This window comes from Saccostrea cucullata, unplaced genomic scaffold, assembly GCF_032062105.1.
Source record: "Saccostrea cucullata isolate Sc308-1 unplaced genomic scaffold, CSIRO_AGI_Scuc_v1 ctg3715, whole genome shotgun sequence".
In the NCBI taxonomy this organism is placed as follows: domain Eukaryota; kingdom Metazoa; phylum Mollusca; class Bivalvia; order Ostreida; family Ostreidae; genus Saccostrea; species Saccostrea cuccullata.
Window position 1 is genome coordinate 3,095 of NW_026932142.1, and position 15,362 is coordinate 18,456.

The following is a 15,362-nucleotide window of genomic DNA, read 5'->3' on the forward strand; positions in this document are numbered from 1 at the left end:
AATAGCCATTATGTCAGAAAGACACTAGGAAATTACGTTGTGAATTATATATTCAAAATGGGTGCATGTTTGTCTTGTCTCCTTTTGACCGAAGCAGTAACATTGTAAATAAACTACTATTGTTAAATATTAAAGATATATATGCCGTATTAGTGTTTTATTTTAAAAGAAATAAATACGAGGGCCGTTCAAAAATTACGCGGACTTGTTGCACAGAAGAAATATTTGACGACATAATCGGGCAAAATTTTACAAATAATATAAAAGAATCTTTACTTATATGGTTTTCAAAATTTCATATCAAAACGTTGTAAATTGGTATTAATTTTGAGTGATTTTTCAGGACGTACCATTAAGTCACGGCGCAGCAAAATCAGCATTATAAAAAATAAGTGATTGAGCTTTCATTTTCTCAACATTTTCCCTTGAGTACCTGTATAGTTTGAGTTACCTTATCTACTCAACATCAAAACATCATTTCTTGTCAAGCTTAAAATATATTAAACAAGTAAAGAAGATTCTTTTTTTGTTTTAAAACCAAAAACTACTTATGAGATATAGTGTGATATTGGTGACTCTCAATCACGTTCTTTACAGTCCGGATAAAGTTAACTTTTGGTCTATAATCTTCTTCCCGTCCTCCCGTATAGCCTTTTTACAGAGGTCTAACTGTCTAGAATTTCAATTAGCTGTTTGTGGGCGAATGTCACGAGTAGCCTAGTTTACTACATGTTTTTATTATGCATATTTTGGATCTATGTTGCCGATATCTCGAGCATTACACATATTTTAACAAGAGTGTGGTGCGCCATCAATTCAGGAGACGTCATTTTCACAGTCGTTTTCACGGGAATTGCATCAGAGAAAAATCACTATATTTCTGTTCGTACTTCAAATATTACGTCCGAAATCTAAATACATAATAATAGAACAATTTAAAGTTACATTTGAGAAAATTGTTGAAAAATATCGCGAATTTTAGAAAATCAATGAGTTGAATTTTTGAATCTGCATGCTTTTACTTCAATTTTTTTGTCGTGCGCCGTACCTCTCCATCAACGATATCAACATACCGAAAATTTTAGTAGAATTTTTTTAAAATACAGAAATTTTGTCCAAAATTTATTGGAATCTTTAAGATACATATTTCTGTGAAATTTTATAACTATATGACGTCTGTAAGAATAATAGCACAGTCCGCGTAATTTTTGAACGGCCCTCGTATATGCGGTGTCTCATCAAGTTATATAAGTTATATACTTTCTGCAAATAAGACAATTCCATTCCATCACTTTTAAAAGTTATGAAATATTATTTGGTAAAAATTATTTTCTCTCCGAATCGGATAATAAACCGCCTCTTATTGAAATATTCATGATCACGTGGTCTCGCATGTTCACAGCAAACAATGGTCCAAATCTCGTGAATGAACCGAAAAGCATGATGGTCTACTACGTTTTTACTACAAACACGTGAGTTAGGGATTGTCAATACGTGAGCACACCTCAGAGTTGGTTGCTTTTTGTACCGAGGAATAATCACGTGCAATTGTCTTTTCACTAGCAGTACAGCACGAGGAAACTCTAAACAAACGGACCTGTACAATGGAGTGGGGAAAACTTTAATTTTTATCATTGTTAATCTTTTGTATGCAAATATGAGCATGGGATTAGTAGATAATAATGTACATAATGCATTAAGCGTGCAAATGCTTGGGAAAATGCATCAAGTCTTTCCGAGATCGATTTAAAAAACTAGCCTTTTCGAAAAACACATATAGTATTTTATGTAGTAACCCATAAATGCATTAAACGCAACTCATTGAGCTGATTGGTCTATTTGTCAGTCAAATTGGTTCCTCACTGAACAGAAGTCACAAAAAAATTTTTCCTTGACTTGATGATTCCCGCAATACTTTTCCCGCGCACATGCGCAGATCCAGGATAAACGTCTGTCCTTTATAAATATGCATGAGAATATCGTGTTCTTTTCCCGACCAGTACTTTGTTAATACCGAATAATATTTCGTCGAATTTGCAACAATGCTTCATTTTTGATAGCTTATCATACTTCAGAAAAGCTGTGCAAAATACTGTTTAACACGGCATACATATCTTTAAAGAAAGGTATTGGTGGAAACTTTCATAAACTTCTATGTAATATCACTCTAGTGTATCGTAAAAATGAAAAAAAGATGATGCGGGTTTCATTTGGGACATATATTTGTGTAAACAGGGAGACAATTTATGTCCTACACTGTTTAATTTGTATGTTAATGCTTTTTTAGAATATTTAAATTGTTTGGATACCTTACTAACATACAGTATTTAGGTTCAATGATATGCCTGTTAATCAATCACATGTTTTTGCTGATGACTAAAAATGGTATTAATTTCTGAATCTCAATCTGGGCTTCAACATTGTCTTACTTTTTTGAAAAAATATTGTACAGATTGGCAGTTACAAGTTTTGGGGGGAAAAAATCCAATACAATGATTTTCTCCAATAAAGCATCAGTGAAGATATGTATGGATTTATTACAAGCACAAACACTGTACCTACATGTATAACAGATGAACATAAATATCGAGAACTTGTGTTTATATCAAATGGAAAACTGAAGTTTGCCTCTGAACAACTTTCAGAATGTGCCAATGTTTTCTTCATTTATTCCCCGGGAGAAAAATTGATGGCTACATCAATGTTTTCTTGTATCTATTATACATATATTTCTTTTAACACATTGTGCAGCATGCACCTAAACAAGGTGAAGGCCACCAAAGGACGCCATTGAAGATATAGAAAGCAATCTGCCATTAACTCTTTGTCAGATATGAAGGATATTTAAATTACTTCAGATCAGAGAGATATACAATCTATACATAAGGTAATTTACATGTTTGAAAAAGGATAGATTTTAAAATATTGTCACAAAGTATAAATAGAAATCTAGTTTCGTTTTAAATATCCATTGTTTTGATAAATACAAATGTATCCACATAGGATAGGGATTATTTAAGGAAAGAATAGATATTAACGTACATTTAAAAATGACATACTTAATCTTTGAACTCATTTTTGCAGTTTGTTAAATTGAAAAAAGTGTGACTTCTTCCGAAAACGTTCGAGTTTTATCGGTAAGGTTTATTTTTTTTTTTTTTTTGGTTTTTTTTCCCATAGATCTCGAGTCATGTTCTAAATTTTTAATTTACTCCGACACTAGTCCCTAGTCATTCAAACATTGAGGACGCTTGATACGCTTTCTCGACAGATTGCAGCAATTCATTAAATTTCATAAAAGTGTATTTCATAGTCACAGGTTGAAATTCTGGTGTATCAGAAACATGCTTTTTTGTATAAAATCGGAAGTGTTTTTGTTCGTGAGCAATGCGCGCACAAGAAAATAATCACAATTTAGCTACATGTAGGACCTATATTCCCCTTCGCGTACCAGGAAGTTGCATTGTTAAAGTGCACTAAGTACTCGATTGTTAATTATACATGTTTAGTGAGCATATGTTTGAGGTTGTCATTTTATTTGTGTTTAAAAACTGGTATGTTACTTCGTCTAAAGTTTTAGTTATTTTTTTTTCTTTGACCTGGTGATCTGATAGAATCTTTCTACTTCTATATAATAGGTAAAATTGAGTAGTCCCATATCTTTACATCAAGGCATATTTGATACATAGAGAACATCACACAGGATATCACACTGGTATTTAAATCTGACGGGATATGGGGCTTATTAAGAGTGAAAAAACTCATCTACACCTTATCTCTTTAAGACCTGTTTTATATAACAATTTGTATTTCATATTACACTGAACAATTTTTTTTTCGCTGATGGAAATCGTCAATGTAATAAACGTATATGTACATATAGCATTTCAACTATAAAGTCACAACTGTAATTTGTCTACAATAATGACAAAAATCCTGTACATAATAACACGATTTTTAATCAGAATGTACTGGCCCCTGTCAACTATCGTACACTTCTTACTTGATGCCCTTCATTTTTTTTTATTACCTAAATGTGATTATTTTCTTTGCAGCTATGGATGGTATTGTCAATTCATGTCCCCTAAACTTAACAGATACAGAGGAAACTTCTGCACAATTGGGCTGTGGTCGTGATAAGTATGGTAATGATCAGTATTTATGTGTCCCTAACATAGAGAAGACAGGTCTTGTAGAATTATGTCACAATGGAGTCATGGGGATATTAGAAAGGGGTGAGTGCTATAATTTTATGCATTTTCAAGTTGAACATATTAATTTATGCAATATATATATAATGATAATAATAATTGTTTTTTATATAGCGCTTTTCTAGCATAAATGTTACTCAAAGCGCTTTACAATACATTTTTACCCAAGCAGACCTTAACAATCCAGAATCTTTCTCAGTGCAAGCTGCCGTTTTCAGCACTAGAACACTAACATTCTGACAATTTCTTTCACTGTCTATAGCCTGGTACCCCTTTTACACTTGGGTGGAGTGAGGAAATTCGTGTAAAGTGCCTTTCCCAAGGACACAACGTCAGCTTGTCGTGGCCAGGATTCGAACTCACAACCTTTCGGTTTGGAGTCCAGCACCTTAAACACTAGACTACCGACGCCACTTTATATACCATTATATTTTCAAACACATCTTTCTACTACACTGTAGTAGGGTTTTAAAGGCTCTTAATGAAATGTCATAGGGGATAGTCAGTAAAGAGGTTATCCATTCCCACTTAAAACATGTACAACCAAAATTTGTATAAATCAATTAAAATAAAAGGGTATCTCAAAATTTCTAAAGCAAATTTATTAACGACACTTTAAGTACTTCCTATTTCATTTCCTTCCAGATTTTGAAGCTCTCTCTCTCTCCGGGCACTGAAAATTAATGTAAATACATGTACATAATATATGCATGGTTAAAAAAGGGAATCATTGGAATTGTTCAAATCATTACACCTGGGGGTTATTAAGTATGTACATGTACATGCACGTACTATATATTTACATTAATTAACATTGCCCATGTCTCTATATCTCTTTTTACATTTTAGGTTATTGTTTGGAAACCGCTGAGGGTAAACTGATTTCAAGTAACTGCTCTGAATTCCTATCAGGCTGTCCAGATGTTGATTTCCACATCAACGAAATATACAAATGTAAGGACGATTTCATATTTAATCTTCATATCACAGATATCACAGCCTTATTAGAATAATACTTAGTTTATTAGCAATTTTAGAAAATTTGATTAGATCTTTTCTATATGCATTGACATTAGATCCTGCTTGTCAAAGGATTGATACAGAGCACCGTTGCTATGTTGCTGATCCATCATGTTTAAATGAGTAAGTGATTGATAATGATAAATCAAGTTGCGAGATATTCTGCATGAAATTTGTACACGTAATTGTAACAATATTTTTTCTTTGAAAAAATAGCACATGGGACATATCTACAAAAGAAACAATGGAAGCATTTTCCCCTTGGTTAACTACAGATCATAGTATTTATAACAGAACAGAAGTGAATATTCAAACAACTCCATACATGGATGATCATAGTATTTATAACAGAACAGAAGAGAACATTCAAACCTCATCCATGGATGTTGACACCGCACATATATGGGCAATCATGGGAAGTTTTGTTGTCATAAGTGTTGTGTTAATTCTTATTCTTGTGATGAAGAGGGCAAGGGTTGTATGGAATAGAGAGCAAAGGCAGAAAAAACGGGGGGAAGTAAAAGCTTCCGGTTTGTATTTTCTTTTCCAGAATTTTAGATTTTATAACATTTTATAAACTAGAAAAATTAGTAGATACCTCAAATTTCTATATTATAATTTAAAACATATTTTTATGAACATTCAAGACATAAAAAATCGATTTTGTTTTTGAAGACGAAACAGAACTGTTGTTGAAAAAACCAGAGACAGCCGTCCCAGGTATTTTTACTTACAAAGCATGTTTTTATCAAAGTTATAACTATAGAAGGCTGAAAACTTTAGTGTCAAATAAAAGTGTCAAATTTTCACTAAAATAGTTCAAAGTTTTAAAGTCACATGCAATATTATACAAAGTCAATTTTTTTAAAAGGCGATTACTCTGGGTAATAAAATTAACAGTTTTATCTTTTTCAGGAATGAAACATATGGAAATAACGAACAGTATTCAATATTAAGAGTCCATTAAACAATATAAAATAGGTGCAGAGCAAACACGGACCTCCAAAACATCAGAGGTGGGATCAGGTGCCATGGAGGAGTAAGCATCCCCTGCCGACCGGTCACACCCGCCGTGTGCTCCTTGTCATGATTGGGAAATAATGGAAAATCCGTCGTCAGTTCAGTGTATAAATAATGGACTAACAATAAGTATGAAAAACATCAGTCAGCATTTGACTCAATGATAAATTGTATTTGCTGACAAAGTCATTGTATCGACCATAGAACTTGCGAAATGATGACTTTAAATGAGACACTGAAATTCTTGTTTCAACTTGTTTGTCAATAATTTACCTCGTTTTAGAAATTGTTCATACGTAGAGCATGCTCTTGCGTATCGAATCAACTGAGATAATTATATAAACTCCGTATGAAGGTTTATTGCTGCATAAGTAAGGAAAGCTGACGATAGAAAAGTTAAAGTCATCATAGAGCTTGGTTGTTAAATTACCATAAACGTCTTTTTCAAGTAAAATATCCAAATATGAAACAGATGTGCCAGACTCTGTGGTATCTTTTATTTCAAGCTCACCAGGATATATCGTATCGACAGAAGAATGGAAATTACCATTGTTAATTGTCAATATGTCGTTGATATACCTAAATATCGAGTTGAAGGCCACAGCAATTTTTTTTCTTTTTTTCACGCATAAGATTTTGCACAAATTCTGATTCATATGAATACATAAAAAGGTCTGCTAATTACGGGGCGCAATTGGTACCCATGGGAATTCCAATAGATTGTTGGAAGACCTGGTCTCCAAAAACGACATAGATATTGTCAATCAGAAACTCAAGCATCTTTTTGATGTCCACTTCAGAGTACTTGTGTGTACAATGAGAATGTTTTTTTAACAAAATAATTTTGCAAATGACCAATGACAATGTAATTAAGGAAATCAATTTTCTGTGACTTAAGTTTAATTAAACTATTTTTTCAAAATAAGAAGAATAAATAAATAAATAAATAAATAAATAAATAAACTAAATTCCGTGAATTTTGTGTACGATACTTTTATTTCAAATTTCATTGTGAATAAAGAGAACTTTTAAAACTTATTATATTTTTTTCAATGATTGATAATAGCAAAATTGTTCTTAAATATATAATAGATTTTTCTCTTTTATTTTAATTCGTGTTTATATATTATTATTTTTTTGTTTTGTTTTTATGTAATCTATATATTGTAAACATAATGTAAAAAGAAAAACCGCTTATTTTATGTTTTGTGAATTTGGCACTTCAGTAATTCACAGTATACAAATGTCATTAATGGATTCAAAACAGATATACATGTATTTGCGTAACTTATCTTTTACAAAGTGATTTCAAGTACAGCAAAAATAATAGCTATATTATATAAAGTCTTTTTATTATTATACGAGGGGTGACCGATACGTTCGAGAACTTATTGAATTACTTCCATAAAAGAACTAAATGTTAGCTAATCCGAATTTCCTTTCTTTTTTATGGAATATTAGCTATAATTTGATGTACTTCATACACATAAATTGTTCGTTATTTTCACAGATGGTGAGGTAATCACATCAAGATATAAAATGATATAAAACTAAAAGGTTTTGGTCTTTAGAAATATTTCAAAGAAGACAAGTTTTTACGGATTTTTGCTAAAATTTGATCTAAGATGTTAATAACTTTAATAACTTCAGAATTTATATTAGTCTTTCATTTTTTCAAAAAAAAAAATAATTAAATTCAATGTTCTTTAGTACCTATAATGATTTTAAGAAGCAGAAAAGGGGATATTTTTATATGCAGCTATTCTTCCAAAGGTAAAGTCTGTGCTAGAATTCAAACTCAACTTAGCCATTTTAATTTAACGTTGTACAATTATGAGAAGTGAGGGAAAATATGATCTTTTAAATCCTTTACATCCAGATATATACGACGCATAAACAAATCCGTTTTGAATATTTCATCTAGTCAGAAACCGGACAAGAATCTCTCCTCAATCCAAAGTAGCAGCCAAGAAATCGGGATAAGATAAAAAAAAACACACAAATACATATGTAATGAAATCAAAGTTAAATAATATATAAGGAATCTCCTTTACTTAGGGACAATAAAGGAACAAGAAACAGGTGTCAGTATTGAACTAGAGGCAAGGAAGCTTGATGTCATAGAGGCCGTTATAGGGCAAAAATTCCCTGACGTTGAAGGTAAGAATTTGTGTAAAAAATTGACCCTTTATTTGTATCTAAATCAAGTAGTTGATAAAATATTTTGAAACGGTTGTACATTTCCTCCAAGGCTTTTTTAGATCATAATCTCCATTCCCACAAAAGGCCACTTAATTGTTATCAACTTTTTATTTCTATCTTTTTATAACAATTGTCTAATTCCTTAGAACGACCTCAGTATGACATATTTGTTGAATTGCAGAACAACAATTTTTTAATTTAATTTATTTCATAAGGAGAGGCCGTTGGTCGCGTCCTCTTTTCATTTGCAGTATGTCTCTTGATTTATATCCCTTGTCACTTTTTTTAGTTCATACAAATCACTTAAATTAACTGATTTTCTTCATAATAAATCATAGCATGCTGATATGGATCTACAGCAAATTTAATTAAATTGAAATATAATCCGAGGGATATAAAAATAAAGTTGATAAGCTTGTCAATCATACTTAATGTTCTTCAGCATCTATCGACTTGTAATGTAAATCGAGAAAAAATACTCAGAGACTTTGTGCACTGACGATTTACCTGACAACGCCTGTAAGAAAACATTTCAAACGTTTTCGAGAGGATGGATTTATCAATGGAAAAGTATTCAGTAAACTGAGAACAACACCCTAATTATAAACAATGCACACATTACATAATTAAGATTTGACCGAAAGAAAAAAGTGTATATTTTTTAAATAAAAGAACGGCAGACCTTTGAATTTTTGTAGCAAAATAAATCCTAAATAAAACGTGTATCTACGAGAAAACGTTCTACTTTATGTGTACGTTCAGACTAATCAAACAATTGCAATTTCGTAAAAAAAAAGTGTGTTGTGAATGTTGATATATTTGAACACTGACCTGAGTTTCTATGGAACTATCTCAATGTATGTTTATAAATATTGATAATTAGTGTGCATTTCTAGTTTTTCTCATTTATATCTATCTACGGTTTCCAATAATGAGTACCCTGAGTATGATGACATATGCGGAGACTTACCGAAGTTGTTTGTTTGTTTGTTTGTTTTTCTTTTTTCATTCTTTTTTTAAATAAGTTTTGGGGAACAGGAAAGATACCCCCAAAAAAGGAACTTCGATAACAAAGATTTTGAAAAAAAAATTCCACATCAATAAATTTTGATTTTAATTCAATTTCTTGTTATAATTTAAGTTAGTAAAGGTTTTTCTATGCTATCAGGTATCGGCCCTAAATTTTTTTCACAACGTATTTTCTTAGAAAAAAAGTTTTATTAATTTTTTTAAACTTTCATTAATTTCTTTAAAACCTGATGACTGTTAAAATGAGGTTTTTGTGGTTGTTGTTTTTTTTTTAGCTTAATATATATGTGAGGGGAAAAATGCCGTTCTACTTATCAAACCTCGGTGAGGAGAATATTTTAAAACATATGAAATAAATTTCTCAAAACGTTCAAATTAAATTTCAATTCCTGGCAAGATTTTATAGAGTTATATGCTTGATAAAAGTTATGCTCAAAAATACGAAAGCATAAGCTGAGGACCTTTAAGCGATCTGAAGGCATGCACTGTAAATGGGGCGCAAAGTTAAAATGAACTGCAATGTGAACCAATATTTTGGATGTAAAAACGTAATATTGAAAATAGTGATGAAACAAACAAACTGCTCATTTGACACTGTTTCCATTCTTTTTTGTTTTAATTTGCAGAAGTACTCCGCCGACTGGGTGGTTATAGCCTATGGAGGACAAAGATATCAGGTGTTTATGTGTCTGTGTGTATGTGAGGGGGTGTGTGTTTTTCCTCAGTAAGATAATTAATTCCTTTTGTGAAGATTAACATTTAATTTCAACAAATATCTGTTTAAGGGTATGATTTTTCACTGGAATATATCTTTAGAAGAAAAATGAAACTATTCACCATCATTATATTAATTAGATGTTGCATTTTTCTATGGACAGAAGTCATCTTTTTCTTTACATACAAACGATATAAGATGATCTAAAAATTTTAGGAGTGTCATCTGTTATCCTTATGTTTATACAAGATGTTTAATTGCCCCATATTATCGTCAGAATATAACTGTAATGGAAAAAAGGTCACAAAAACATGCTCACATGCATATAGCAAAATTATACTCACAAATATGTCGATGTTGATAAATTTATATGAATAAAAAATGAATTTTTCCTTTAAATCATATTTCAAAATATGTATTTAGTGCAAAAACACATGTATATTTTTACTGATTCATTTATAAGGAGATCAAAAGTAAGTTTCTTTGTAGGAGGTAAATATAACAAGGACTACTTGATTTTTTTTTTGTGAAAAATAAAAAAAATGTCTGAAGTTGAACAAATCAATTTCAAGAGGGAAGGGTTTGGTGATGGGTAGGTTGTGAACACTTCTCATGGACAAGAAGCAGTCACTTTCATTCAAAATTATGAATCTTTCCACCCAGTAAAGGGAAATAAAAATGATTGCTTTATTATTTCATTTTAATAACAGTGAATGATGTTTATATTAGTATCATTATAAAAATATAATGATAAGACTAGGAATACACCGTTCAAAGGATACAGACATCAACGCCTCATTAGTATGGAGCTCACCTTAAGCTTATCACTAATGTTAGGCCAGATACTAAAGAAATTATAGGAAAATGATAAAGCTTTACACAGAGTTAAAGGATGATCATGTCTTTCACTCTAGCTAAAAGGCCTACCAATGCAATTTGTTCATCTGATTGTTTTTCCGTTTGTTTGTCTGTCCGTCATTCCGTCTGTCTGTAACTCTTTAGTTTCCCGATATTTATTAAAGCCCTTATGATTTTACCATTTCATGTCAAGTATTTTCCTCTGTCTTACGAAAACTTACTGACATAAAGGCCAAAGACAATTGTTAAAAAATTCATATGGTATGAGATGATTCATTTGATTTTTTTTTTAAAAATGTATCTAAAGGCCTTTGCAATGAATATTTCTCTAACCCATTATGACTTATGTTATTAAAAAAGGGCCTCTTTATTTTTTCCTCAAACGTTAATCGATTCACAATTTAGATTTGTCCGAATATGCAAAATAATCAATAAAAGAGATATAGAACGTAAGAGAGTCAAACAAGAAGCCAAAGAGTTAAACAGAGGTCCAAAAGAAAGTCTGAAAACGATTCAAAGAGGTGTAAAAAAAAGTTCCAAAGATCCGGTTTTCCGACAAAGATGGTATATTATGCTTAGGAGGATTTGATGGTCCCTGATATAAGATGCTTTTTACTGGCTGTCTTACCTTTGCCTTGGCTCATCCGCTTTGTTCTTAGATCTGTCCGCTGACCAATGAACCCAACCACTCTCGAATCAAGGTTTACCTGCGTTAGTATTATTTATGGGCTCAGCTGCCATCTGTGCACTACAGGATTTCTAGTCCTAAGCTCCTAAGCCATCTTATCTAATTCTTAGAACCAAATTTAATTGCTTTTCGTCTTAATAGTAACTTTGCTCCATTCAGAATCTATTACTTAGTATCAGTGGGTTTGATTGGATTCTTCTGATCAATTCATTACAAAAGAATTAAGAAAATTAACGTTCATTGTTCCAACAACAAAATTGCAACAAAATTCAATTTGTTCTGACAGGATAATCATAGTTCATAAAATTAACGCCTCTTTTCCAGTTATAAAGTCACTGTGTGTGGTAACCATTGATGTCCTTCCTGATTTGATAAAGTTTTATTTTATTTTGCTATAACTAAGTTTAATATTAATAACTGAAATGATTATAAGGTACATGTAAAAATATTCCAAGTTTAAAATGTTCCAATAAAAATGTTCATTCTTAACCCTACAGGTTTACATTAAAGAGGACCCCTATTGATTTTTTGGAATCAAAATGTAAAGATCAATGTCACAAATGTATTTTGGAAATTATTTTGGTTCATTCACAAATTTAATTACATGTAATTAATAAATCTCTTATTCCACAATGCCTTTGTCTCTTGTATTGTCGAATTGAAGAGAATGTGACGTTAAAAATTTGCTGATCCTCCGTGAACTTTCCTCTTTCTTGCACTTGTCTTTCTTTTACACATTAAGTGGATGTAACATTTTTATCTCTCAAAAGTTTATCTTTTGAGCTGTTTTATTAAAGTAAAAGTGTCTTGTGTCACTTGATGGATTTGAAAAAGATATCAACATTTGCAACATTTTAAAAGAGGAAAGGAAAGTCGGTGGACGATCAGTAAAATTTGAATGCCTGTTACTTTTGAATCTGACGATACACAACAGGGTTTAAACACAAGGGCATTAATATAGAAGTGAACTTCGAACAGTTCGATGAACTCGAAGTGAGAGGATTTAACAATTTGTGGATGAACTGAAAATGTGAATAGAAAGCAACGTCTCAAAGACGTTCGTTGTAGTGCGGCGACGGACAAAATCTAACTTTATGCTGACCTTTTTTTGTATTTAAATGATATTGTTGGGCAGATTTTATAATAAAAGTGACATTTTTTTCTAAATCGACCCTCCTGATACGTTGCTGACAATCATATTCAATTATTTTTAGTCAATTTAATATGTTAAAGCAATGATGAAGAAAAACATTTGAATTATAGAAAAATTATATCGATGAAGTATTCACTAAGAAAATACTAAAGTATAATAGACAAGAGGCTTTAATTAAGCTGTATTGTGAGGCAGATCTTGTGGTCAGGATTAGTAAAAGTAATACTTCACATTTTCTAGATCAGTTCTCCAAACTAACTGATGCTGAGATGTTCGTGTTATTTTGTTTTCTGTGTTCTGACTCCGATACCCCAGACTTCACTGATACAGAGTGGCTTGATTTTCTTAACAAGATGCGAAAAGAAGAATACAATAAAGTGAATCCTGTAACAAGTGAGGAAGCACAGCTGACTCTGAACAGACTGAAGTCATACAATTTCCTTTTAGATGATCAGGACAAGATCACTGAGGATACGAAGCATGAGACAATGTATAAAATAGCGTCATTGATATCTTATGTATATATACTAGTTAATTACAGTAGTTATAACACTGTCAAAGTGTACCTGAGAGAACACAGATATCACAGAAAACCTCAAGAAAAGTGTGTCATTGGTGATAGTAAAGCTGAATATGATGATATGAACCACTGTGATTATTTAATGATACAACGTCTACAGATGAACATACTGGCTCATATCACCATGGAGGATATGGATATGTATACATGTAAAGAGATATACAAGATTCGTAAGTCAGTGATTATTTTCCCATTTCAGTTGATGTACCCCAACCCATATTTCTCACAATGTGTAGGTTGAAAGGTTTTATTCTTTTGCATTGTAAAATTTATAATCATCATTGAAATATAAGACATATATTATTATAGTGACAATACGAGGGTTGTCCCGAAAAATCGTGGACAAGTTGTTTCGCATGAATAATAATCGTCACTGCGTTCTGAAATTTTCAGTACTTCTTAGTACATATTTTCTTAATAAATATAGAAAATTTCAAATAGATATATGCATAAATAAACGAATTATGAGATTTTATATTATGTATTGTATCGTCTTACGGCGCACGGATGATAACGTCAAAGTGCCTAAAACAGCGTCAGGTACCTCAAATTTCATCTTTGCGTTAAAAATAAAGTTGGATAAGTCCCTTATAAATTTCGAAATTTCATTGAAGCACATACTTAAGTCTCCATAAACAATTGAGGAACCAATCTGGCACAAATGTACGATCTTCTGATGATTTATTAGTAAGATACGGACAATATTCCAACATCATTCAACTAATAGACAATCTTATATATTGACGCGGTCAACATTGACAGCGTCTTTAGCTATTACAATTTTAGTTTGTCTTTATGTCTTGTACTACCTCGGGACTCGATCAAGAAAGACTTTATTCAGAAAACTCCCATTTCATTTATATACTAAAGATCTGGAAATTTTGGGGGATTTTTTACTTCTGTATTCATTTAAAGTTTTATACGGCGTTATTACACCATCTAAATCATAGCGAACTGATCTCCGGTGCGCCCTAACGTCACCAAACGTCACCATTTTTCGTGTGTTGTGTTTACCACTTTCCCATTTCAAATGCCCAGGAAACTGTCAAAAATTGACCAAATGCATTGAAAATTTTAAGAAGAAAACAAAATAAATTGTGGAATTCAATAAGGATAATTTTTACCCTAATCTTATCTATTTAAATCTTTTGTTCCAAATCAATATTCCTGTATTCTCTTATAAAACCTTCGTTTTTTGACAGTGCGCCGTAGCCCGTAGGGCCTTACCCTGTGCACATTCAAGCATTATAAAATCTATATTTTTGTGTATATTTTATCCAAAACATTATAATTAACTTAAATATGATAAATAAACATTCACTGAAAATTTCAGCTTAATACGTCCATTATTTTTCGAGAAATACGCTTTTTCCACGATTTTACGGGACAACCCTCGTATATATCATAGGACAATACACAGATGATTAGACAGATGTTTTATTAATTGCTTTGAAAGAAAACTTTAAATCCATTAAGCATCTTGTGAGTATGATTATCATAAACTAAAAAATGATACTAACAGAAAATATGGAACCAAAAGAAGAGTAAAATTTAATATAAAAAAAATGATCGAAAAGGTGCAATCGTATACACCAAACATTTTTGTTTGCCTTAGCACCAGAACTTAGATTTGTTAGAAGAAACTGTTTAATTAAATGTAGATTAATTGATTCAGTGGATGTTTTAATCTATTTTGTAAGTGTACAGCTCCTGAAACTTTCAACTTTCCCACTTGATCGATGAATTAACAATGAGTGAACGATGAGCGTGCTCTGAACCCAGATCGGCGAACTGCGGGCGAGCGCAGAGCGAACAAAGCACCAAGTGAGGATAGAGCGAACGATGTTAACTGAAAAGATGAATTATTGAACTTATTTTATTGTCAG

The 15,362-nt window shown here is 31.6% G+C and overlaps 1 protein-coding gene across 2 annotated transcripts in view; it reads left to right on the forward strand.

Annotated features, from left to right (window-relative positions):
- The first annotated feature begins 2,771 nt into the window (after window positions 1–2,771).
- Window positions 2,772–15,362, forward strand: part of LOC134234505 (uncharacterized) — a 36,135-nt gene continuing 23,544 nt past the window's right edge. Inside the window, exons 1-10 of one of the 2 annotated variants that reach the window (XM_062716583.1) lie at window positions 2,772–2,887; window positions 3,085–3,137; window positions 4,056–4,235; window positions 5,061–5,165; window positions 5,288–5,354; window positions 5,448–5,761; window positions 5,907–5,951; window positions 8,310–8,411; window positions 10,109–10,159; window positions 13,137–13,646. In XM_062716583.1, coding sequence (XP_062572567.1) covers window positions 4,058–4,235; window positions 5,061–5,165; window positions 5,288–5,354; window positions 5,448–5,761; window positions 5,907–5,951; window positions 8,310–8,411; window positions 10,109–10,159; window positions 13,137–13,646 — 1,372 coding nt within the window. In that variant the 5' untranslated portion in view covers window positions 2,772–2,887; window positions 3,085–3,137; window positions 4,056–4,057. The remainder of the gene's footprint in view (window positions 2,888–3,084; window positions 3,138–4,055; window positions 4,236–5,060; window positions 5,166–5,287; window positions 5,355–5,447; window positions 5,762–5,906; window positions 5,952–8,309; window positions 8,412–10,108; window positions 10,160–13,136; window positions 13,647–15,362) is intronic. The other variant, XM_062716584.1, reaches the window with a different exon arrangement.